This window comes from Nomascus leucogenys, chromosome 24, assembly GCF_006542625.1.
Source record: "Nomascus leucogenys isolate Asia chromosome 24, Asia_NLE_v1, whole genome shotgun sequence".
NCBI lineage: Eukaryota > Metazoa > Chordata > Mammalia > Primates > Hylobatidae > Nomascus > Nomascus leucogenys.
Genome location: NC_044404.1, coordinates 18,351,019 through 18,374,997, shown reverse-complemented (window position 1 = coordinate 18,374,997; position 23,979 = coordinate 18,351,019). Strand labels below are relative to the sequence as shown.

General features: G+C 51.9%; 1 protein-coding gene across 2 annotated transcripts in view; it reads right to left on the bottom strand.

The window, feature by feature from the left end:
* Nucleotides 1–23,979, bottom strand: part of IGSF21 (immunoglobin superfamily member 21) — a 276,852-nt gene that overhangs the window by 81,117 nt on the left and 171,756 nt on the right. For both annotated transcript variants that reach the window (XM_030805089.1, XM_030805091.1), the window contains one exon: nucleotides 21,577–21,698. In XM_030805089.1, the coding sequence (XP_030660949.1) occupies nucleotides 21,577–21,698 (122 nt within the window). The remainder of the gene's footprint in view (nucleotides 1–21,576; nucleotides 21,699–23,979) is intronic.

Below are 23,979 nucleotides of genomic sequence, written 5' to 3'. Positions count from 1 at the left end.
TGTGTGTGTGTGTGTGTGTGTGTGTGTGTGTGTGTGTGTGTGTGTGTATGGAGGGGCTCTGGCTTTTTCTATGACCCAATCATCCCACTGCACTTGGCCTCTGGTGCATCAGAGGTGCTCACCATGTGTTTGCTGAATGAAGAAATGAACAGGATGTCCAGTGATGTCTCCAGGCCAGAAGGAGGATAGGGCAGGGGCTGCACTTGGGAAGGCTGGCCAGGGAGAGGAGCCAGGAAGGGGTCCCCAAGAAGCAGAGGGAGAGGCCAGATCCCTCCATTAATTCTTCTGTTCCCTCCTCACCTCTTTGTGCTGAGCTCTGTGGGAACTGGGGTGAGCATCTGGCGGTGAGGAGGGAGATGTGGACATGGCCCCTCCCTCCAGGAGCCACAGACTAGTAGGAGGAGGGGGACATTCGCCAAACCATGGAAGAGAGAGGCTCGTGAGGTCACCCAAGGGACCAGGGTGTCCCTTTAGGGGCTGTTGGGAGGGTCATCTATGATGCGACGACCTTCTCTCCTTAAGTTCACGATTGCATTTTATGATGTGACATTTGTTCCATCCAGAAGAATAAGCATGTAAGTTCTGAAGCACAGCACGAGCAAGGGCCTGGGGTCAAGCCCTCCTTTACTTCATGCACTGTGCACAAGATGCTGGCTTAAGCACCCTGAAGATGAGAACTGCTACAGCCCTCACTGCAGCTTGGGGGTCAGAGTCATGATTCCTTTTACCAATGAAGAAGCTGAAGCTGAGTCCTGCCCAGTGTCACCACTGATAGCTCCTGGCAGAGGCCGACCACAGCTGCCAGTCTGCCCGCACGTGGCCAAGGGTGATGGGGATTGTGCATCCCCTTTTCTCAAGCCTGCTGGAGCACTCACAGGGCAGTGGTGGACAGCCTGTGCCCTGTTGCTGAGTTTTCACCCAGCAGGCGGGTTTGAATCCCAGCTCAGCTGCTTGCCTGCTGTGTGACCTTGGGCAAGTCACTTAACATCTCTGAGCTCCATCTTTTCATATACAAATAGAGATCATAACAGGAGCTGCTTCGTTGTAACATTGTGAGGATAGATAAGTTGATGCGTGTAAAGTTCTTAGAGCAGGGCAGGGCACACGCTAAGAACTTGATAAACATTACTGTGAGCACTGTTATTATTAGTCCTCAGATCTCAGGGCTCTTGCTATATCATCACTCTCATGGGAGAAGCAGAGGTCCAGGGAAGTTAAATTAAAGTGTTCGAAAGCCCCTGGCAGGGTTGGGGAGGAGGAGGGAGAGTTATGACTGGACTTAGTCCCATGGTCCCCACAAAATACTCAACATGCCCAGGAACATTAACCAAGCAGGGGGAAAAAAACAAGACATGGCCAAACAAATGCCCTGTCAAGGAAGGAAATATGTAATCAATTAACTGAGCCTCCCCAAACCTCTCCAAATAATAATTAGGAGTGTCAGCCCAGCTCACAAGGAAATTGCCAATGAGAGGGCAGGCCACTCCCCGGAGAATCCAAATGCGAATACGCAGAACCAATCGGCTGACTGGGTTCCTGGCAGGTTGCAGGTTCCCAGCCCCAGTCCTGGCTGTGCCTGGAGCCTGGTCACCCTGGGGCCTGGTCTATTGCCTGTTTCTCTCACTCGTGCACCAAGGAAGGGGCCGATAATTGAAGCTGAGGGGGCTTCCCGTCATCCAGCACCCCCTCCCATTTGTGCATTGGACAAAAAGGAAACTGAGGCTCAGACACATTATGTGACTGGCCAACTCACCCTATGGCTCTGTCACAGGATCAGGACTAGAACCCAGGCCTCTCCACTCAATGCCAGCTGATGGCCCAACAGCCAGGCCCTCTGACCAGGAATTCGCTTATCATATAAGAAATCTGCATTGGCCCCTGACTAGGAAGGGGCTGCTTGGTGCCATTCTGAGGAGGGACGGGGGACCAAGTGTTCATCCTCAGGGTGCTTGATATGAGAGGGAAAAAGGAAAATGTATATTCAGATAAATAAATGAGTCTTACTGGGTAGTAATCAATGCTTTAAAAAACAAGCAAACAAATCGGATTAATGGGTTAAGAATGATGGGACACAGGGGTGGGAAATTCTGGGTGGAGGTGAGGCAGTCAGGGAAAGCATCTGTGCAGAGGGGACATTTGATCTGACACCAGGGTAGAAGAAGAGTGTATCCAGCAGAGAAAAAGCATGAGTAAATGTCCTGAGGTAAGAACAAGCTTGGTGAGAAGGCCAAGGTGTCCGGAAGCTGATGTTTAGGAAGCTGGAGAGGGAGAGGGCAAGGGTAGGAGATGAGGCTGGCCAGGTGGATGGGGCCGAGCATACAGGGTCTCCTAGGCCTGATGGGAGACTGGGTTCTATCCCAAGTGAGTGGAAAGCCCATGGAGGGCTTCAAGCAGCAGGTGTCATGATCTGATTTCACTTTAGAAAGCTCACTCTGGCTGCTGGGTGGGTGTAGAAGAAACTCAGGTGGCAAGAAGCCACGATGCACAGAGAAAGGACCTAAGTTGTGAGCTGGAAAGAAAACGATAGCTCTTAGCTGGACATGAGGAAGGCTGGCCCCTGGCTTAGCTCCATCGCTACTGGGATATGTGACCTCAAGCAAGTCACTCAATGTCTCTGATCATCTCCTTCCTTTTTGTAAAATGAGGAAGGCTTCCCTGCCCTGCAGCTTTGTGCAGTGTTGCTTCATTATCTCAGTTGAAGTCTGTTATTTGCAAATAGAGGCGATAGTACATACTTTGTACAAATGGCCCAATGGTCCACTAACTTTTATTTCTGTCATTTTTATCAATGGCAAGTTTTAGATGACTTCTTTTCCTTGACTAAGATTTAGATCTGAAACAACCTGATGCTTCATCTGGAAGCTCATCCATCCATCCATCCATCTATCCATAATCCATCCAACCATCCATCCATCATCCATCCATCCATCCATCCATAATCCATCCATTTATCCATCCATCTTCCATCCGTCATCCATCCATCTGTCCATGCATCCATCCGTCCATGCATCATCCATCTATCCATGCATCCATCCATCCATCCATCATCCATCCATCCATCATCTATCCATGCATCCATCCATCTATCCATTCATCCATCCACCCATCCACCATCCATGCATCCATCCATCCATTCATCCATGTCCATCCATCCATCCATCCATATCCATCTATCCATCCATCCATCCATCCATCCATCCCCTTCCCTATCTCTTATTGAGTGCTTACTGTGACCTCAGGCAAGTCTCTTAACCACTCATCTTCTGCCTTCTCTCAGCCTTACTTTCCCAGGACCTTCAGGCTCACCAGACCTTCCCAATCATCCTCAATTCCACCTAACCCTCACTCCCTGAAACACAATTATCTTCCAAGGCAAAGATTCTCCCAGAACTGGGAATTTTATTAGACTGCAATAATATATTAAAGAGGGTTTGAAGCACCCAGAGCAAATTCTAATGTGAAGAAATACCACGGCAACAAATACTTTTTTCTGAACTGTTTACTAAATTGGGTCTTTCCCGGACATTTTTAGCCTTCAATTTTTTAAAATACCAGCAATAAAGCACTTGCATAATTAGTAATAAAGCTGACAGCCTGGTTACTGATTTTTTACTTAGAAGGAAAAGGATAGTGTGTGTGTGTGTGTGTGTGTGTGTGTGTGTGCACGCACGTGTAGATAATTTCCAACAGCTCTGGTTTCCTGACTGCAGACATAGAAATGATTTGCCATACCAGCAATTCTGCCCAGCAGGCTGCAGGTCAGGAGGAAGCTGCATTGAGCACTGTGGAATGGAAACAGTTCTCCTTTAGGAGTCAGAAGTTGACTTTTGATTCTGCGGCTGGCTTGCTGTGTGACCTTACGGAAGGCATCCACAGTCTCTGGGCCTTGGTTTCTCAGGTGGAGAATGAGAGGGTTGGCCTGGGTGATGTCTGAAGACTGCCATCAGATCTGTCCCGAGACTGGAGGGGATGGTGGCTTTAAGTGGCATCCGTGTGTTGGTGGCTCCCATATTTGTATCTGTGGTCACAACTTCTCCCCCGCCCTGCGTTTCCACCAACCTACTTGCTGGCTGTGCTCAGGCGTCTAACAGACATGTCTAATCTGATTCAAACAGAACTCATGAGTTCTGTCCTACACCCTCAGCCCGAGCAAGTCTTCATCAGTCACCTCTCCTCAGGAAGGAGCCCCTCTCCTCCCAAATGCAATGGCTATGGCCCTAGCCCTAGGGGCCACCTTTAACTTCTCTCTCACTTTCTGGTGTCCCCCTTCCAGCCTATCAGCGAGTGCTGCCAGGTGTGCTTCCTAATTCATCCCCATTTCTTCTCTCCACCTCCACCTGTCCAGCCCCATCACACCCCACCCTGATCTCCCTGCTTCATCATTTGGCAGTATAAAACTCAAACCGAGGTCCATTTCAATGACTCCTCATCACTCTAAGAATACAATTCAAATTCTCTCTAATGACTGAGGATGTTCTATAAGAGTGGTCCTCAAACTCACCTGCAGACTGGATGATTTAATACATGGATGCCTGTGTCCCTCACCCTTGCTGAGGTTCTGATTTCAAGGGCTAGGGATTTGGCTTGGGCACTGGGAGGTTTCTGGTTCCCCTGGGTGGGCCATAGAGCAGCAGCATCAGCCTCATCTAGGAGGACATTGGAAATGCAGACTCTGGGGCCCCGTCCCAGCCCCACTGAGAATCTGCATTTTAATAGTCAAGTTCCAGTAGGCTGCTCCATAAGGCCTGGCCTCATCTTCTGCATTCTTTGCAGGGCTCATCAACTCCGTCAGTCCCTCTGGACATTTTTCTGTTCTTTGTTGACATATTGAGCTTGCTCCTGTCTCAAGTCCTTTCTTTCCCTCTGCCAGAATGCTCATTCCCTGGACTTTGAGTGGCTGTGTCATCTCACTCACCATCTAGGAGGTAGAGAAAGAGCTCCCCCCATATCTGACCTCTTCCTGGCAGAGCCCCACTGCCTCCCCACCTCTCTCTGTGTTGCTAGCATAGCCCTGGGAATGTCAGCTCCATGGGGACAGGGAACTTACCTGTCCTGCTCATCTCTGTCTCCCAACATCTACAGTTAACAAACAAACACTTCTAAAAGGACAAATGAGTAATTAAGGCAAGCCCTTACTTGAGGTGCTTGAAACGTGTCAAAGTGCATTCAACATCGGAACTAACTTCCCACCACTCTGCCTAGGGTGCTTCCTGGCACTGGGCTACAATTCCTGATGGTTAATTCTGGGTGAAGATGTTGTCTCTGGAAGGCCCCTGATCAAGGCAAGCCACTACCCAGGGGTGGGAACAGGTGATTCCAGTGCCCCTACCCTATTCCATCATCATAGGGCTCAGCCTCCTCAGGTGGGGAGGCTGCCGGGGGGAGGAAAATTCTGCCTTAACGGGGAGCTCTCTCAGCTCTTGTGCAAGTCGCTTCTCTTCTCTGGGCTGCACCTGAGCCCCCTAAATAGAGTCTGAGATCTGCACTGCACAGGATGGTGCTAGGGTTTGATCAAACAATGGGTGGGGAAGAGTTTTGCTGAAATCATAATTCCATATTTGGATAACCTGTCAGCTCATTAATTTAACAAGCCTTTCCTGAGACCCTGTGCTGGGCACTGAGAACCTAGAGATGAATAAGGGAAGGTCCCTATCCTTGAGAAACAAGACCCATCCTTGGTGACTGGGGGCCCCAGGCAAGACCCGCCCCCGAACCCCGACCCCCGGCCCCCAAGTTGCAATACCCTAATGCATCACCAGAGGGCAGCAGACAGCTTTGCAAGTGCTTCCCTCCCTGGGGAGCTAGGCTGGTGACAGAAGGGTGTGTTCTGGGAGTTCCAGTGGCCTCCTTGTGGGTCCAAGGTCAAATAGAGAGTGGGGGAAGGTAGGTAGAGAACTCAGTGGCAGCTGTGGATGCAACAGGGATCATCTCAATTCCCTGCCTCAAATCTCTTCACTAACCCAAGACCCAACCAAGGAGAAATACCCCTGACCCTCCTTCTAAATTGGAAGCGGGAGTCTCCTTGAAGCTCCAGGGGCCTCTGGGGCATCAAGATCTGGAGTCTGTGCTGCAGGGGAGATTTGAGGACCACAGAAGGACTCCTAGCCAAGAGATGCAAGAATGCATGGGGAGAGAGGGAATGAAAGCACCGTGCATGCCTGTGTGCACAGGATGGCAGGAAAAGGGCACCGCAATAGGAAGTGGGCTATTGGAAAGGGGGGAGAGAAAGAAAAGAAGAATATCATTCTAAAAGGAAAATCAAAGACTGAAAGTCAAGGAACAAGAGGAGAAGAGTGTCCACCTTCAGTGACAGGAGGTGGAGAGAGTTAGGGAGGTGGTGCCGGTCCTCTGTGGAGCTTGCACCTGTGCATGAGGGAGGAGCCATGGAGAGGAATCAGCCCTGCCCTGCCTGGGCTGCTCATGGTCTTGGTGGAGACAGTAGACTTGCGAGTGGACAGGTGGGAGCCAGCAGGAGAAGGCTAAAGTGGAATGCATGGGGCGCTCCCTGGACACAGCAGGCAGGATAGAGTCTGCCACTGGGGAGAGAGTCGGGGAGGGCTGCTGTGTCAAGCTGAGCATTGGAACTGGGCCTGGAGCACTACTGGGCTTTGAAAAGGCAGAGAAGGCCAGGCAGCCCCTGGAGAAGGAGAGAGGAAGTGGGAACCTGAGAGGTCAACGCCGGGATGGGGGAGGCAGGGAGAAGGTGGCAGGGGCAGGGGAAGATGGGGAGCAGGGGAGTGTGCCCAGCTCAGTGGGGGGGACTGAGGCAGAGCATCTGAAGCACATTAGGTTAGACAGATTTCTCCTCTAGTCAATGGAATTGATGCTACCAGCCAAGAGAGCAAAGAAAATGCAGGGCACTTGTTTCCCAGGTCCCTCTCCCAGAGACAACAGTGGGCATCACTTGCTGTCCCTGACTGTGGCAGCCAGGGGCCTGGAACTGCCAAGCTGTGGCTCTTTTTAAGGTGATGACTGATGCTGGCAGCTTTCTACTTGGAGAGACCAAGCATCCCGGGTAGATCCTCTGTGTACACACGCACACGTGTGTAGGGGTGGAGAGACAAGGTCACGTGTCAGTCTCCCCTACTAAGTGACTTGGCACAGGGCGGGCATCAATTACTGTTTGCTGGAGCTGGGCACAGTGGCTCACGCCTGTAATCCCAGAACTTTGGAGGCCAAGGTGGGTGCATCACTTGAGATCAGGAGTTCGAGATCAGCTTGACCAACATGGTGAAACCCTGTCTCTGCTAAAAATACAAAAAATTGGCCAGGTGTGGTGGTGGGTGCCTGTAATCCCAGCTACTCGGGAGGCTGAGGCAGGAGAATCTCAAACCTGGGAGGCAGAGGTTGCAGCGAGCTGAGATCCTGCCAGTGCACTCTAGCCTGGGCGACAGAGCAAGACTCTGTCTCAAAAACAAACAAACAAAGAAACAACAACAACAAAAATTACTGTTTGTTGGATGACCTGCTCACCATGCTCCATGGCCCAGGGGCCCGACAAGTGGACCTGGCTCCAGTGGCCCATGGAGTGCCACAGCTTGGGCGTTAACCCAGGCTTCCCCCTGCACGAGCTGCGTGACCTTGGACAAGTGACCATACCTCTCTGTTCTTCCGTGTCAGCATCTGAATAACAGGATTCAGTGAGTCTGAGATCTGTGCTCCACGGGTTAAACCAGATGATGGGTTGGGAGAGAGTTTTGCTGACTGTTTGAAATGATAATTCCACATTGGAATACAACCCATCAGCCCATTGATTCGGCAAATCTTTACAGAGGCCCTGGGCATCTATCCCAGGAGCTGGGCTGAGCATGGAGGACCCAGAGATGAAGAAGGGAGGGTCCTAGTCAGAAAGATGAGAACCAGGGAGGAAGGCTGAGAGCACATTCCTGCAGTCTGGGCGGAGCGTTGCTCTGGGGCCTGACAAAGGGGGGCCCCCTTTCCTAATTAGAGCTCTGGGGGTAGGAGGCCTGGGATTGGGTCCAGTGGAACTTCTAGCTGGAAAGCATGGGCACGCTCTATCTCTGGGGAGAGTGCCATGGCCAGGGAGCTACAGAAAGAGCATCTTGCTCCTGGCCTTCCCTTTGGCCTGCAGGCAAGGCCTCACTTCCTGAGGAGTTTAGCCCAGGGCCTGGCCAATGAGTGCACCGCACATGCCAGCTGTTATTGCTTTGCTAATGACTGGCAGCCCAGGCGTGAGGGCAGCTCAAGCTCCGGGGCTGGCTGGTGCCTGTGAGTTCACTCTGGCCTCAGGGAATGGACTCTTAGGTCACTGGCTGGCCTGGCAATTTCACCATCTTCAATTAAAAGTGGTCTGGCTTTAGGGGCCTGTTGGCAGATGGGGACCACCAACAATTAGAATTATCTATGCCTTGGTGCCTGCCATTGAATTCTTTGACCCCAGTGTGCACATCGGAGCAGGTGGATGGGATTATGTGAAGCGGGCTTTCCAAATCTCACTGCCCATATCTTAACGTGGAAGACTTTTTAGCAAACAAATTCCAGGTTCCCCGGGTCTTGCTCTGGCCTTGAATCAGATTCTGTCTTGGTGGAGCCCAGGAATTGATATTTTAAAGCAACTTCCAAGGTGATCCTGATGCAGGTGGTCAGTGAGCTGGCCTGTGGTGTAGACACCACCAGGGAGTGGCTTGTTGCTCAGTTGATATGTAATTTTATATTTGTTTATTATTTTAGAGAAGAAGTCTCACTATTTTTGCCCAGTCTGGTTTTGAACTCCTGAGCTCAAGTGATCCTCCCACCTCAGCCTCCCAAGGTGCTGAGATTACAGGCATGAGCGACTGGCCAGTTGATGGGTAATTTAAGGCTGCTGAAGGCTGCTGAGCATTCCGCTAGTGGCTGGGAGGAGACCTGCAACCCTGTCTTCTAAAATCATCCCTGGTTTTGAGATAGGGACCAGGTTCCCACTTGGGGTTGAAAGCCAGGGGCTTTTAATTCTAATACCAAGAGGCATAATCTGTTAAAAACAATAAAATAAACAATGCCACTCTCTCTCATTCACACTCCTGGAACTGGGTGGGAGAGAGAGGAACGGGTTTCCAGCAGGTCAGGAATTGAGCATATTCTTGGAGAGTTAGTTTCATAAGGGCAGGGCCTGTGTTTGTTGTTGCTGAGTGCCTGGCACAAGCCCAGCATGCAATAGGTAGGCAACGGGTGTTTGCTGAGTGGGCAAAAGAATCAATAAATGAATGACCACTTCATGTGGCAAGCAGCGCATGTTAGGTATATTTTAGAGAAAAAAGACATACGCTTCGTGAAAACATACAGAGGGAGAAGGGAGCTGGAGAATTCAGACTTTGAAATCAAAGAGGGTCAGATGGCACTTTTCTTTGTATCAACCGTAAAAAAAGAGTTTGGTCTCCACATGAATAGATTGTAGAAGGATCATTTAACTTTTCAAAGGGAAACAGACCCCTCTGCTCTTTGAACCAAACAGTTAATGTGCCTATTTAAAAATCAATCCCTTATTTTTTTCATTTGAACAGATTCCGGAGAGCTTCTGCTTAGAAACCATTGTCTGCCTATGGAGTGGTCTTGTCACTACTTGGTCAATTTCCTCTTGCCATGTCTTTGCACACATGGGGCCCTCTGACCAGAGAATCAGCTCCCAGCTCCTCTTTGTCTAAAACCCACTGACGCCTCTAGAACCACTTCAAATGCCAGCATCACCCTGATTTCCCGTCTCTGCATCTCTGATTCATCATTGTATCATATCTGAATCTTCTCTATGACAGCTATCACTTTATTACTTGAATTGTTAGCTATTTATCTCCGTGTTTTATCCTCCCTTTCTCTCTTTTCATTCCACAAATATTTATCGTTCCTTTCTAAATGCCAAGTAGGTCCCACGGTTACTGAGATGAAGAAGATGTAGCTGAGCCTTGGAGGAGCTTATAGGCCAACGGGCGTGAAGGGAGGGGAACAGGCTTTAGGCTCCGAAGAGGCACGGGCTGATTTTAGCCACCTTTGTGCGCCGTAGCTCTGTGCCTCAAATGCAGCCAACGCTTACTGTGCACTGTTGAGTGTCTATGTGAACCGATGCACCTCAGAGTAATAAAGGAAGTGGCATTTCTTCCAGCACCCTGCATTCTCAGCCTCTTTTTTTCATTTACTCCAGCTCTCCCGAGTCTCCCTCCTGATAAACATGCATCAGAAGGTGCAGCCCAGCACCGGTTTTCTCTACATGGCCCCCAGCCTCACCCTGCCCCGCCCGGCTGTTCCCCACCACCTGTGGCTTTGGGGGATGGTTCAGGATGTTTCAGGAAATGGACGACACAGCATGTGTGTGGGAGGAGTGGTTGAAGCCTCGCTGTGATTCACCTGGACCTCCGAGGAAGTCACAGCTGCCCTCTGGAATGGCCACATTCCATGGGGAGGGGCTTCAGGACACGCTACCTCAAATACGGCACCTTGGTATATTGAATATTTTATACCCGGAAGTCAGATTCCAGGCTCCTTTGTGGACGGCTTTGTCTTCCTTCCCTGGCACCTCCAACCCACCCTCTCTACCCAGGAGCTAAGGTGAGCTTGACAAACCGCATACCACAGCATGCCATAACCTTCTGCAGCTTCCAGGGCCCAGAGAATGAACGTCTGCTGACCTCCCCATTCCCTGTGCTCTGGCTGCAATGGCCCTCTGGCAGCTCCCAGATCACACCAAGCTCTTTCTCACCCCAGGACCTTTGCATTTGCCATGTCATCTACCTGGAGTGCCCTCCCAAGCCCCAACCTTGCCTGGCTAGCATCTTATACTACAGATCTGTGCTCAGATGTCTCCAGATTCCTGGAGATACATTCCAGGTATCTCCTATGAGGAGCTGTGCAATGCCCTCACTCCATTATTGCCACCCCTCTCTATCACATTGCAGTCGGCCTTCCGGATCCATGGGTTCAGAATCTGCGGATCCAACCAACAGTGGACCAAAAATATTCACAGAAAAAAAATAATGCAACAATATAAATAATACAAATAAAAATATACTATAACAATGATTTACCTAGCATTTACATGATAGTAAGTATTATAAGTAATCTAGAGATGCTTTAAACGATCCAGGCGGATGTGCGTGGGTGATGTGCAAATGCTGTGCCATTTTATATGTGGGACTTGAGAATGCTAGGATTGTGGTATCTGCTTGGGGGTGTCCTGGAACCAATCCCCCACGGATCCCGAGGGACAGTTGTACCTTATTCCCTTCACCACACTCATCACACATTGTAACTATTTTTCCTTATTATTTTAAAGGCATTTTTGTAGTGTGTCTCTCCTCACCCACTAGATCAGAAACCTCCCAAAAGCAGGTCTGATTATGTCTTGTTCACCACTTTATCTCCATCATTGTCCCTGACATATGGTAATTACTCAATTCCTTTGTGATGAATGAATGATGTGAGTGTTGGGGGAAGGAACGGGGGCCTGGATGTTCCTTTCCTAAGGTGTCTCGTTCATCTGCCACCAGCAGCAAGTGTTGCATTGAAAGGACTCCACCACCATGTTCACCATGAACTCATTCTCCCCACAGATATATACGAATCATCTACCGCGTGCCCAGGGTTGGGGTGCTGTCCTAGGGGTTGGGGAGAGGATGGTGGTGAAAACAGCAGACCTAGTCCCTGTCCTCATGGGGCTTCCAGTCTAGTGCGGGGGCGGGCAGACTCTGAAGACATAGCATCAGTCAGTGAGCTTGAGCAGTCAGGGCTGACTTCCTATAGGAAGCAACGTTTAAGCTGAACTTGAAAAGACAAGTAGGACCTTGTTGGCAAAGAGCATTGGCCAAGGTGTTGGAGGGACCTGCAATAGCAGGTCAGGGGCAGGAGTACACTGAGCCCCTCGAATCTAGATTCCCTGCACCAGTGAATTAAGGCCAGTGAAATCTGTCCAGTGCTCCCCATCGTTTCCTGAGCAGATCGAATGGGACAAGGGCCTCAGGGTGCTTCAGGAAATGAAAGACACAGCATGTGTGTGGGAGGAGTGGTTGAAGCCTCGCTGTGATTCACTCGGACCTCCAAGGAGGTCACAGCTGCCCTCTGGAATGGCCACATTCCATGGGGAGGGGGTTCAGGACATGCCACCTCAAATATGGCACCTTAGTATATTGAATATTTTAAGCAGATGGAATTTGAGAAATGGCAGGTGCAGGAAGGACTCTTTGACCTTTCCCTGAAGGAGGTCACAAGACCTTCATGTGAGAGGTTCCCTCTCTGTACCTGGAGGAAGGAAGCATCTTCACTTTCAAGGGATCTGAATAAGCCACCCTGCTGAGTGTGCCCAGTTTACTGCCCTTAGCTCAGATCCTTCTATCCTTCACATTTTCCCATGACTCCCCACCCTTCATCCAACCCAGCAAAAAACGCTCAGCTTGAACCACTTCTGTGGGTCTTCATTTCCTTATAAAATCTCCTGCGTCTCCTAAAATGTATACGAACTAGACTTGTATCCTTTTGTCTTGTGAATTCGTCTTTTGCTACAGGGGCCCCAGCCAAGAACCTAGAAGGGTGGAATGAAGAGTAGACCTTGAAACAAGGATTTAGGAGCAAAGGGGTTATGTGACAAGGGGTCCCAGGAAGCTGATGGAATGAGCTAGAAGGGAAGGAAGCCAATACAGGTGCCTTCTCAAGGTTATTCTGGGGGGGCACTGAGAAACTCCGGGAGAGAGTTGACAGCATTCATCCCATAGTTTCTCCATGTCCCCCCTTCTTATCCCATTTTCTAATGTTACCCATTAGGAAACACCCCTAAGGGGCCAAGGAGCATACCCAGAACTGCCCGCTCATTTTGCACATTTCATTATGCACCCACCGTGTGCCAGGCCCTGGGCTGAGAGCTGGGCATGCGAGGTGAAGGAGGAGCATGTACTTTGTCCTCCTGAGCATGCATCTGAACCGTCCCCCTGGAGGGACGAGGGGCCTGGGTACGCACCCAATAAACAGTCATTGGTCAAGGCTGCTCCGGGGGTGGCATCAACTCCCCGGCACTTCTCACCTTTCTCGTGTGCAGGCTGAGTGGGCTCCACTGCCCTGAGAAAGCCCTGGGGAAGCATCAAGGATGCTGGCACTGCCAGGAAGAGCGAGGGGTAAGAGGATGTGGGCAGGGTGGGATAACTGTCGGCCACATCTGCCTCCTCCCTTTCACAGAGGGCTCTTTCCTGCCCTCAGGTCTCTACCCCAGTGCCACCTTCCTCAGAGGCTGTTAGGTAACAAGAGCACCCTAATGGCGCTGGTTCCGGGTTCTTCTTCCTCCCCAACACAGGCCCGCCAAAAGGAGCCAATCAGAGGTCACGCCTTCCCGCCTCAGCCTAGACCCAGCCCCTCAGCCAACCAGCGACCCCCACGTAACGTCCCTAGGCATAAAAGACGGAGGCTGCAGAGCCCTCACTCTCTTTCTTCTCCCGCTTCGGCTCTCCCTCGGACTCCTCCAATAAAGATCTCTCGACTGCAACCGGTGTGGCATGGTCTGAGTCTGAGCCTACAGAGTCACCCTTTCATTGGTGCCGTGACTCGGACTGGGACTCCCTGCCTTTGGTGGGACCCCAATCCCTCTCAGGCTCAGACCAGGCCCCGGTCAGTCTTCGCCCATTTTCCTGTTTGCCACGCTCTTCGCCCACCACCGGCCTCATCTCGGTAAGTTTTCCCCTCCTGGGCCTACCTCTTGGGCAAATCGCCAGACCGTAGCCACTCCCGTGACAAACACATTTCACCCGACACCCCTACGGCAGTGGTAGGCCCCTATCATTCGCTTCCCCTCCTCAACACACAGGGAACGGAGTTTTCTCCCTCTCCTCCTCGCCCCTCCGGCCTGAGCCTCCGCCCCGCGCCATACTGTTGGCTACATACAAAATCCTGGTACCAGGTGGCTCACGGTCCCTCGGCCATCCTGTTGGCCCTTCAGTCCCTTCGCCTTGGTGACGACCAACCGAAGGCTCTGAACCTGGTTACAGTGTTCGGCTAATTAGGGGACGCCCTCTTAGCCATCACTGCCCCTTCTCCCACTATGGGAGGCTCCGCATCCCTGCCGGCCGACTCTCCCCTAAAATGCCTTCTAGACAATCTGGCTACCCTAGGCCTTGCCGCCGACCTCAAACCTAAACGCGTAATCAAATTCACAACCCCTTAAACAACCAAAATAAATGGCCCATTTATAGGCCTCTAAATATTGTGAGCGAACAGGAGAATGGGAAGAGATCCCCTATGCCCACAGCCCCGTATAACCCTCAACATCGTATCGCTGCCCTCACCTTCCCCCAATCTTAACTCCATATCACCACCCTCAGCCCCACCTTCCGGCCACCGCCCGGCCAGCGGCAGCCCCGCCCTTTACCACTTCCCCCAACCTCTCTCTCCTTTCCCCTTCCTCCACGACCCCTCCAGCTCCCTCCCCTCCGCCGCTCAGCCCTCCCACCTCTCATTCCACATCACACCTTTCCGTCCTCGCCCCTCTTACAGAAGTTACACGAACAAAATATATTGTTCCTGTCCATGTTCCCTTCTCTGTGACTGTCTTGTCAACGCTTAGGCTCATACACTTCTAACTCCACCTCTTACATCAGAATTTCTCTAACCCCCTCCTTCTCAGGAAGCGCAGACCGGTCTAGGAGCGGGCCCGTACTTATGCAGATCAGGTTCACCAAACAACCCCAGCCCTACCCATCGGGGCGCAGGCAGTCCCCGAACACGACCCTGGCTGGGACTATAACTCCCAGAACGGTGTCTTGGCCCGAGACCACCTCGCCACCTGTTTAATAACAGGTCTCCGCAAGGCAGCCCAAAAGGCAGTCAATTTTGAAAAACTTCACGAAATCATTCAGGAAAAACATGAAAACCCGTCCGCCTTCCTCGCCCGCCTTACACAGGCACTCCAACAATACACCAACATAGACCCCGAAGCCCCCGACGGCAGGCAACTTCTCATGTCCCATTTCTTCACACAAAGCTTCCCAGACATTCGGGCCAAATTAAAAAAGCTAGACAGAGGTCCCTTTACCCCGCAGACCGAGATCCTCGCCACCGCATTCGAAGTCTACCACAACCGTGACGAGCAGGCAAGGAGGCAAAAGTGCCAGACGTTGGCTCAGGCCTTCAAGGCCTCAACCCAGCCTATCAGACGCCATGCCTCTATGTCCATCACTCACCGCCAACCCCCTGGACCCTGCTTTAAATGTGGGAACAAAGGTCATTGGGCTCGTGAGTGTCCTAATCCCAGGCCACCCAAAAGACCGTGCCCCAAGTGCCAACAATCCGGCCACTGGGCGACCGACTGCCCCAGCTCCCTCGGGGGAGCTGGGCCAGACCCCCGTCCTAAAGCCAATCTCATTGGGTTAGCGGCCTACGACTGACGGGGCCCTGGGACCTCTTCCCCGACACACACCATCACCACGCAGGAGCCCAGGGTGCCTCTTACAGTGGATGGGCATCTCGTCATTTTCCTCCTTAATACCGGAGCTACTTTCTCGGTTCTGCAGGAGTATTGGGGCGCTGTCTCCACCTCTGGCCCTCCCATAGTCCAGGCACGAGGCCAGACCATACGCCCAACGACTACCCCGCCTAAAGGCTCCTACCATGACCCTGAGGAACGACCGCTTCCTCCAAAAAACACAGGTGAAAGAACTCAGACTGGATAAAATGGTCTCGTTTTCCAGAGCACCCTCTTTACCTTCCTTTTTACTCTTTGCCTATCTGTCCCTCCTACTTCCTTCAACACCTCATACAACCACCTCTCCCCTTCCACTAGCTCCTAATTGCCTCTATAAGACTCTCAACTTAACTCACACTCTGTTAAACCAGTCCAATCCTTCCCTGGCAAATGACTGTTGGCTGTGTATCTCTCTATCAACCTCTGGCTATGTTGCCACTCCCATTCCCGCAAAAAACTAGGTCTTCACCAAACTGACCTACCACTCTTGTTATGAAGGAAAAGACCCTTTCCAACTTCTAAACATGCAGTCATTAGCCGACTTCCCCATCTCTGATACGACCAAAAATACCATGACAGGACGTGCAACCCAACTTTTGCTTTCTTACATTTCCAACATCACCTGTTACACAAACAATAAAAAGCCCATACACGGCCCTGTAACCACAAATACTATTTTAACTTTCCAAGCCCCTTTATGCATACAACGCAACCTGTCATCTGACCTGCCTCTGGGGCACCTACCACCACATCAGTGTAACTACACCTTACAACTTCAAGCCCCAATGGATCATGCTAGCTTTCAAGTCACCCAAACAGCTCCATTCAACCGGCCTGTCCGCTTCTCTGGGCCCCCCAAAATCATCACCTCCTCCCTAATCAACAAACAGTCCGGGTTCTGTAATGGCAGACATACTCCCTGCATGACCATTCACCCCTGGACTCCCTGCAGCAGCGCCCCCACCACTAGTGAGTGCCTTCTCATCCCCTCTTTCAATCGCTCTCTCGAATGGCTCCTAGTAGATACAAGACGCTTTTTCCTCCAATGGGAAAATAAAACACAGGGAGCCACTCAGTTTACTCCCAACACCCCTTTCCAGCCGCTCACTGGAGCCACCTTAGCAAGTACTCTAGGAGTATGGGAGAATGAAAACAAGAAACTCACACACCTTTTTAACATACATAACGAGTTCTGTCTACCCAGCCAAGGCATATTCTTCTTATGTGGAATGTCAACCTATATCTGTCTCCCCACTAACTGGACAGGCACCTGCACCTTAGTCTTTCTAAGCCCCCACATTGACATTGCCCCAGGGAATCACACCTTATCAGTACCCCTCAAAGCTCAAGTCCGTCAGCGGAGAGCCGTACAACTAATACCCCTACTTATAGGATTAGAAATAGCCACTGCCACAGGGACTGGAATAGCCGGCTTGTCCACGTCATTATCCTACTACCACACCCTCTCAAAAGATTTCTCAGACAGTTTACAGGAAATAACAAAACCTATTCTTACTTTACAATCTCAAATAGACTCTTTAGCAGCAGTGACTCTCCAAAACCGCCGAAGCCTAGACCTCCTCACTGCTGAAAAAGGAGGACTCTGCATCTTCTTAGGGGAAGAGTGTTGTTTTTACACTAATCAGTCAGGGATAGTGCGAGATGCTGCCCAGCGTATACAGGACAAGGCTTCTGAGATCAGACAACGCATCTCAGATTCTCGTTCCTTCTCCTGGGACACTCTAAAAATGCCTCTTTTAGCTTGGGTCCTACCGTTTCTCGGACCCCTCTTAGGCATAGCGGCCTTGTGTATTCTCCTCCCTTGCCTAATAAAGTTCATACAACAACGAATCTCCTCCTTATCTAACCAGACTTTTAACCAGCTTCTCATTAGGCACTACCAACTCCTAGCAACCGAAGAAGACGACCAGGACTCACCTACCCATGGCCTCCACCTCCAGGACCTGTAATTTCTTAGATTTCCTCCAGGCCCTCCAAGAAGATATGTGGCTCATAGCAGATCCTTCCCTGCCATACGGATGGCTCGCGTCCGTAGATGACCTCTACTTACAAGGGACATTTTAGACTTCACACCCTGGGAAGTGTTCACCTTCAGCGCCATCTTCTTTGGCCTCCTGCTGTTGCTCTGCCCCTACAGTCCTCCAATATCCCTTCCCCACGACGCCCCCGTTCAGCAGGAAGTAGCCAGACGAACAGTGACGCCCACCTCCCCACTTCTTAAAAAACAAAAAAGGGAGGAATGTTAGGTAACAAGAGCACCCTAATGGCGCTGGTTCCGGGTTCTTCTTCCTCCCCAATACAGGCCTGCCAAAAGGAGCCAATCAGAGGTCACGCCTTCCCGCCTCAGCCTAGACCCAGCCCCTCAGCCAACCAGCGACCCCCACGTAACGTCCCTAGGCATAAAAGACGGAGGCTGCAGAGCCCTCGCTTTCTTTCTTCTTCCGCTTCGGCTCTCGCTCGGACTCCTCCAATAAAGATCTCTCGACTGCAACCGGTGTGGCATGGTCTGAGTCTGAGCCTACAGAGTCACCCTTTCAGAGGCCCTGCCTGACCACCCATCTAAATGGCACCCAGCATCTCATTCCTTCCTGGCACTGCACCCCACTTGTCCCTTCATTACACGCCCACGGTTTTGAATCACTTCTTTGCAGAATGTGGAATGATATATTCATCTACATTTTGCCGTGTCTCCTCCACTAGATTGCAAGGCCGTGCTTTTCTCATTCCCCCGTATCCCTGGGCACCTTCCACCAAGCCAAGGTCCTAGTAGGTGCTCAACTAAATAGCCTTGGAGGGAATACATTCTTGTCAATTCCAACCTGGGAGTTCTGGGCTCTGGGGCTAAGACCTAGAAAAGCATTTGATAGATGGGCCTCTGGGACGCTCCGAGAGGCAGTGATCTGTCCAAGGTCATACAATCGGGGATACACACCTGCACCCCATGGGGGCAGAAGTCCTGATGATCCAGCCGACTTCCATCCCTCCAGGGCCCCATCAGGGGGACAAAAAGCTCCAGGAGTCCTTGGGGCTCCTCTAGGCTACCCGGGAAATTGCTCTCAGCCAATTCCTGGTAATCTTCTCAGCCTCATTCTCTCCCCACTTTCCCCAGCTGAAGAGGAAACGGCTCAGACAGCTGTGGAGCTGGGACTCTCTCTTGTTGAGATGCATTAATTTGTAAATATCTTCATTTATATGTAAATGCGGAGTCCCGCGCCCCGCCGCCAGCCCTGATGGGGCTCTGCAGCCTGAAGAGGCAGTCGCCCCCAGCATGGCTGGTTGGGAGGGCCGACAATCCTCCGTGATCCCGTTAGGCTCCAGAGGGTCTGCTCCTTCCTTCTCTCTCCCTTAGTGATCACCAAACAGGACGGCTCAGCTCCCTGGGATGTTCTCTACTTGGGAGACTGCCCCTGTCACCGAGGCTCAGGGAGAAGGTGGGGGAGACTGGCCCCCTTGTGGGGAATAAAAGAGCACTGGCTCCTGAGATCAGGCTTAAGTCAGTGCCGCTGTGTGACCTCAGGCAAGCCTCATTCCCTCTCTGGGCCTTGGCTTCCACAACAGAAAAACAAGGGGTCTGGTCAAGTTCATGTCATTCCAGAGGAAGACTGTTGGGCCTTGCTGAACTTTGACCTCTTCTGTAGTAAGAACAAGGCTAGAGAAAATGATTAATAATAATAATACCTTTCTGCATTCATGGGGTTGTTTGTGCAGATCAAAACAGAAAGAGTGCATAAAAGGAGGCTTTATGAGATTTGTAAAAAGGTGAGTTTTTTTGTTTTGTTTTATGGTGGGAGAAGGAGAGGTTTTCTAGGCAATGGCAGCAAATATGTACCACATAGAGGCCGGAAACCAACACTTCACTTGAATGCACGCCATCAACTCCTCACAAGCTGCAGCTAGCCTCTTAGTGCTGTCATGTTCCTTTGGAGGTCAGGAAACCCAATTGTGGGGTTACCAGCCCCAGATTTCACTAATGCCAGGAGGTGGAAGAGGCAGGATTTGAACTCAGGCTGCTGGACATAAATTTCACTGAAATTTCACAATTGTACAAAGCCAATCATGTCAAGCCTGCTCTACGGCGAAGAACCTGAAGCAGAGGGAGAGAAGTTAAGGCTCTCATCCCAGGTCATACAGTAGGCAGGGACTGAGCTGGGATCTTCATCTGGATCTTCTGGTAGCAGGGCTTGCCCTTGAGGCTCCAGGGTGCAGGAGATGGTGGTGCTCAAGAATGTTCTAGATGGTCCCTGGGTTTCTTTCTTAGCTAGAAATCAGAACCAAGGGGTCCTAGAGGCCATGCTGGTGGCAGTGGGTGGCTTGGTGAGGAAGGAATTCTCAGAGACACAGTGACCGGCAGGGGTGGGCTGGCTGGCATTAGGTTTCTGGGAGTCGTGGAGATTATTTGGGGGTTCACTTACTACAAAACCATCTGTGGTTTCCAGAATAGCTATTTTCTCCAAAATGAGTTTTTATCTCCTTTTTCATCTTGATTGTAACTGGCTTGTTTTAGGTGTGCTTTAATATTTTAAGGCACTATAATTTCTTTTTGGAAGCAGGTTCAGGAGAAATCATAGCTAGATGGATGAAGGAGTTTGTGCGGCTGTTCACACACCTCTTCACACACCTTCACGTCCACATTCTCAGCATGGTCCTGGCACAGAGCCCAGAGAGGAGGAGGACCCAGCCAGGCCGCCTGGGGAGCACACTCACCTTCCCATTTTTACAAAAGCAGGCAGAGGAGGATGCCTGGGCCAGATTCTCGGTGCAGGGCTGGACTCACCCTTTACAATCTCCTTGTCCCATTTTCTAATTTTACCCAATAGAAAAGAGGACTGAAGGGCGGAGGAGCGAAGCCTGAGCTGTCCACTCATTTAGCAAATTTCATTATGTACCCACGGTGTGTCAGGCCCTGGGCTGAGAGTTGGGGATGCAAGGTAAAGGAGGAGCACGTGCCTTGTCCTCCTGGAGCTCACGGTCACAGAGACCCACAGCCCATGCTGGAGAGTAGGGCCTCCCCCTCCTCCAGGCTCAGTCTAAAGACAGCACAGTACCAGGCACTAGCTGGGACATCCACATAGCATGGTGCCACAGTGCACGTCATGTGGGCTTGCCGGCTGCAGCCCCCCTCAGGGTGCCCGATGCAGCACGGTCCCCCTCCAGCTTTGGAGCAGACTACTACTTTCAGGCTGGGCACCTGGCAAAGCATTTGGCGGTGTTGCGTGGAAGAGTGTGTGTGTGCAAAGCTGTGTACTCTTCATGAATGCAGTGAGATTCCCTCTGAGGAGGGGTGGATACTGGGGCAGTTGCAGCCAACCAGCTTTGGGGGATCAGTTCAGCTAAGCTGAGGGGTCCCATGGGTGGAATTGCTTGAGTGGGGCTCTGAAGGCTGATGAGGAGTTTACCAGATGACCAAAGAGAGAAAGACCTTTTGAGAAGAAGGACCAGCGTGTGTTAAGGGTCCAAGGGATAAAACAGGACTAGGATCTTGTAGGGAGTTTGTGGGAAGGAGCTGGAGCCACACACATAGAAAACGGCAGGCTCTAGAAGGAGATCGAGTCAGCTTGATTCTGCCGCCCACCTCCTGGAAAACAGGGATGCGGTAGGAGAATCAAGCATCTCCGACTTGAGCACTGCTCCTCCCCACCCTGCTGCTTCTGACCTGGGCGTCCAGTTGCTTGGGGTCGTTCTCTCTTAAGCTCGGGGCCCTTATGGCCTTGGAGCCCACAAAAAACAGTAGAACATGGTGTATGAGCTTCCAAGCCAGGCAGAACTGCTTCACCGCCCAGCGGTGTCATTGCTGCCTGTGTGACTTGAGGCCCGTTGCTCACCCTCTCTGGGCCTCAATATCTCACTTGGAAATAAATGGAGTTTGGAAAACCCACCTTCCAGGACTGTTGGAGGAGCTGGCAGAGGAGGCCAGTCAGAAGAGCAGTGGCCGGGCCCTCTGCTGCCTCTTCCCTCCAGGGGATGTCCCTCCAGGGAATGGGTCCCACTTCCATAAGGGGAGCCCCCAGTTCCGTCTTCAAGCCCAACAGCACAGAGGGATTGATGTGAAAGGGCTGGAGAACTGCCCTCCGCCCCACTCCCCATCCCTCCTCCCTTCCCCCGCTGTTCCCCGGCCGCCCCCAGGCCCTCACCTCACAGTGGACTGGTACACCAGGTCCTCTCGCTTGCGGTAGTTCTCCATGTGTGAGTAGTTGGTGGAGAACATGGCGTCGAAGGTGAAGATCTTTTGCTTGATGGTGCCACCATCCGTCACCTGCCACAGAGCACAGAGATAGCCGCACGTGAGTGCTCAGCGGGCCTCGGTCACCCCTTTCCCCAGGACACTGACAAGATGCAGGCAGGAAGCCCAGAAGAAGGACAGCCCCCATCCTGAGAATAAGGTAATCACCGAGGGCTTCCTGGAGGCAGCGATGTTTAAGTTCCCTCCCGAAGGAAGAGTAGGAGCCAGCCTGGCAACAGGTGGGAGTTTTCCAGGCAGAGGGAACAGCAAAGGCCCTGCGGCAGAAAAGAGCAGTGTGCGCTCAGGGGAAGCTTGCTGCCTTCAGAGCACCTGGAGCAGAAAGGAAGTGGGATGAGAAGAGGCTGTGAAGAAAAATGTGGGCCAGATCATGGAGGGTCTCCACAGCAAAGGAGTTCAGCTTCTCCTGAAGGCGGTGGTCCCCAGGGCCAGGCTTAGATTCGATTTACAAGCTCCTCTGGCTATAGATTGAGGATGAATCGAAAGGGGCAAGACTAGAGGCAGAAATCCAACATCCTGGCACGGGCGATGCAGAAGGGGACAGCGTGGGGCACTTGCCCTCCTCTTGGGATGGGCCAGGACAGAGAGCATGAAGTCCCCATTTCACCTAAGAATGCGGAAGTGGGAGAAGGCAGGGAGGTGGCGATGAAGCCCAAGGCTGCCGGGCTGTCCTGCTGTTCATGGCTGATGGAAAGCGAACTCAAGCATCCCGTGCCCTCAGCTGCCGCCCGCCTGCCTCCCCACATCTGTGCTGCCTCCAGCTAATGAAAGTGTTACTCCACAAAGCAGCAAGGTATGTGTTGTCACTGTTTCAATTATTTATCTGTTTACTCGGCTGCAGTTTTCCGCTTGTCTCAGCAACTCTATTATAGACTGGGAGCTTGCAGCCTCTCGCAGCTCAGCTGGGCTCCGCGCTAACAGCCTGCAATGGGGAGGCCTCATGCCTGGGCCTGGAGAAGTGGAATTAGCTCCCTGCGGCTCTGCGTGGTGGAGGCAGCGGGGAGAGGGGCTGGGAGAGGGGTGGCTAGGGACGGGTGTCTCCAAGGGTTGGGGTAGGGGGGATGCTGAAAGCAGCTTCCCCAGGCAAAAAGGTGAGGATTGGAGTGCGAATCTGCCCCCCTGTCCCTTGCCTGGGAGTACTGGCTCTAGACACAGCTGGGCTCCTCTGGACACATATGTACCCAAGCTGACTTGGACCACATCTGTCTGACCTAGGTGGTGTTGCTACCGGTTTAGGAGAGACTCCATGCATCTGGCCAGCATTGGTTGAGCAACCAGCTGTGTGCAGACACAGGCTATGTCTGTACCGGTCACTTTCCATAGACTGCAATCTTTGTAAAGAGTAAGGTGGCCTCTGTGAGGACCGGGGTTGGTTAGAATCATGAGAAGGCCTTCGCAGGCTCTGGGACCCTGAGAAGAAGCGGCAGTGAGACTTCCCAGGGCACAGCTTCTCCTTACCCCTCCGTAAGCCCACACCCCTCCTGTCTCTGTTGGGACTTAGCGACATGCACACGCGTCACTTTCCTCCTCTCCGAGGGCTTGGCGCTTTCTGATCATGTGCAGAGGGGAGACAGAGGACCACTTCCTCCCACCTGGCTGCTTCTGCAGCACAGGCCCAGCTTCTGAAATGGGACCATGAGAATGGAGGAAGATGAGGAGGAAGGGGACAGGAGGATTCTCCTTTCCTCCTGGGATCCCTGCTGGCACTCACCCCAAGAAAGATGCCCACCCCTAACCAACCACACCTTGACTCTGCGTCCACTGTCCTCACCCAGAAAAATGTCCCTGAGTTGACTGTGTCCAGCTTGGCACGGGGTGGAGAAGAGAGTTGGCTGCACTTGGGATCAGAGCTTCCATCTCCCCACCTCCCAATGTCCCAGCCTGGGGTGGAGGCCAAGACCCCCCAGGGGCTCCCCATTCTCCATGCACCCTCTTCCCATCCCTGCCTCACCCATTTGACTTTTTTACAGCCACCAAAGTACCTTTAAAGCAGGGCCTTTTCACTTGGGGGGTGATTTAGCTCACCCTACCCACCAGGGGACATACAGCAAGCTCGGGAGACATTTTTTGGTTGTCACAATTGGGGAGGAGAGGTGCGGTTTGGTACTGGTGTCTAGCTGATAGAGGCTAGGAAACTGCTGACCATTTCACAATGTCCAGGACAGCCCCTTGCCCCCCTCCCAAGAATTATCTGGCCCCCAAATGTCAACAGTGCCCAGGTGGAGAAACCCAGCTTTAAGCCCATCACATTGTGTGGCCGTACCAGGTCCCTGGGAACAGAGCCAAATAGACAAGA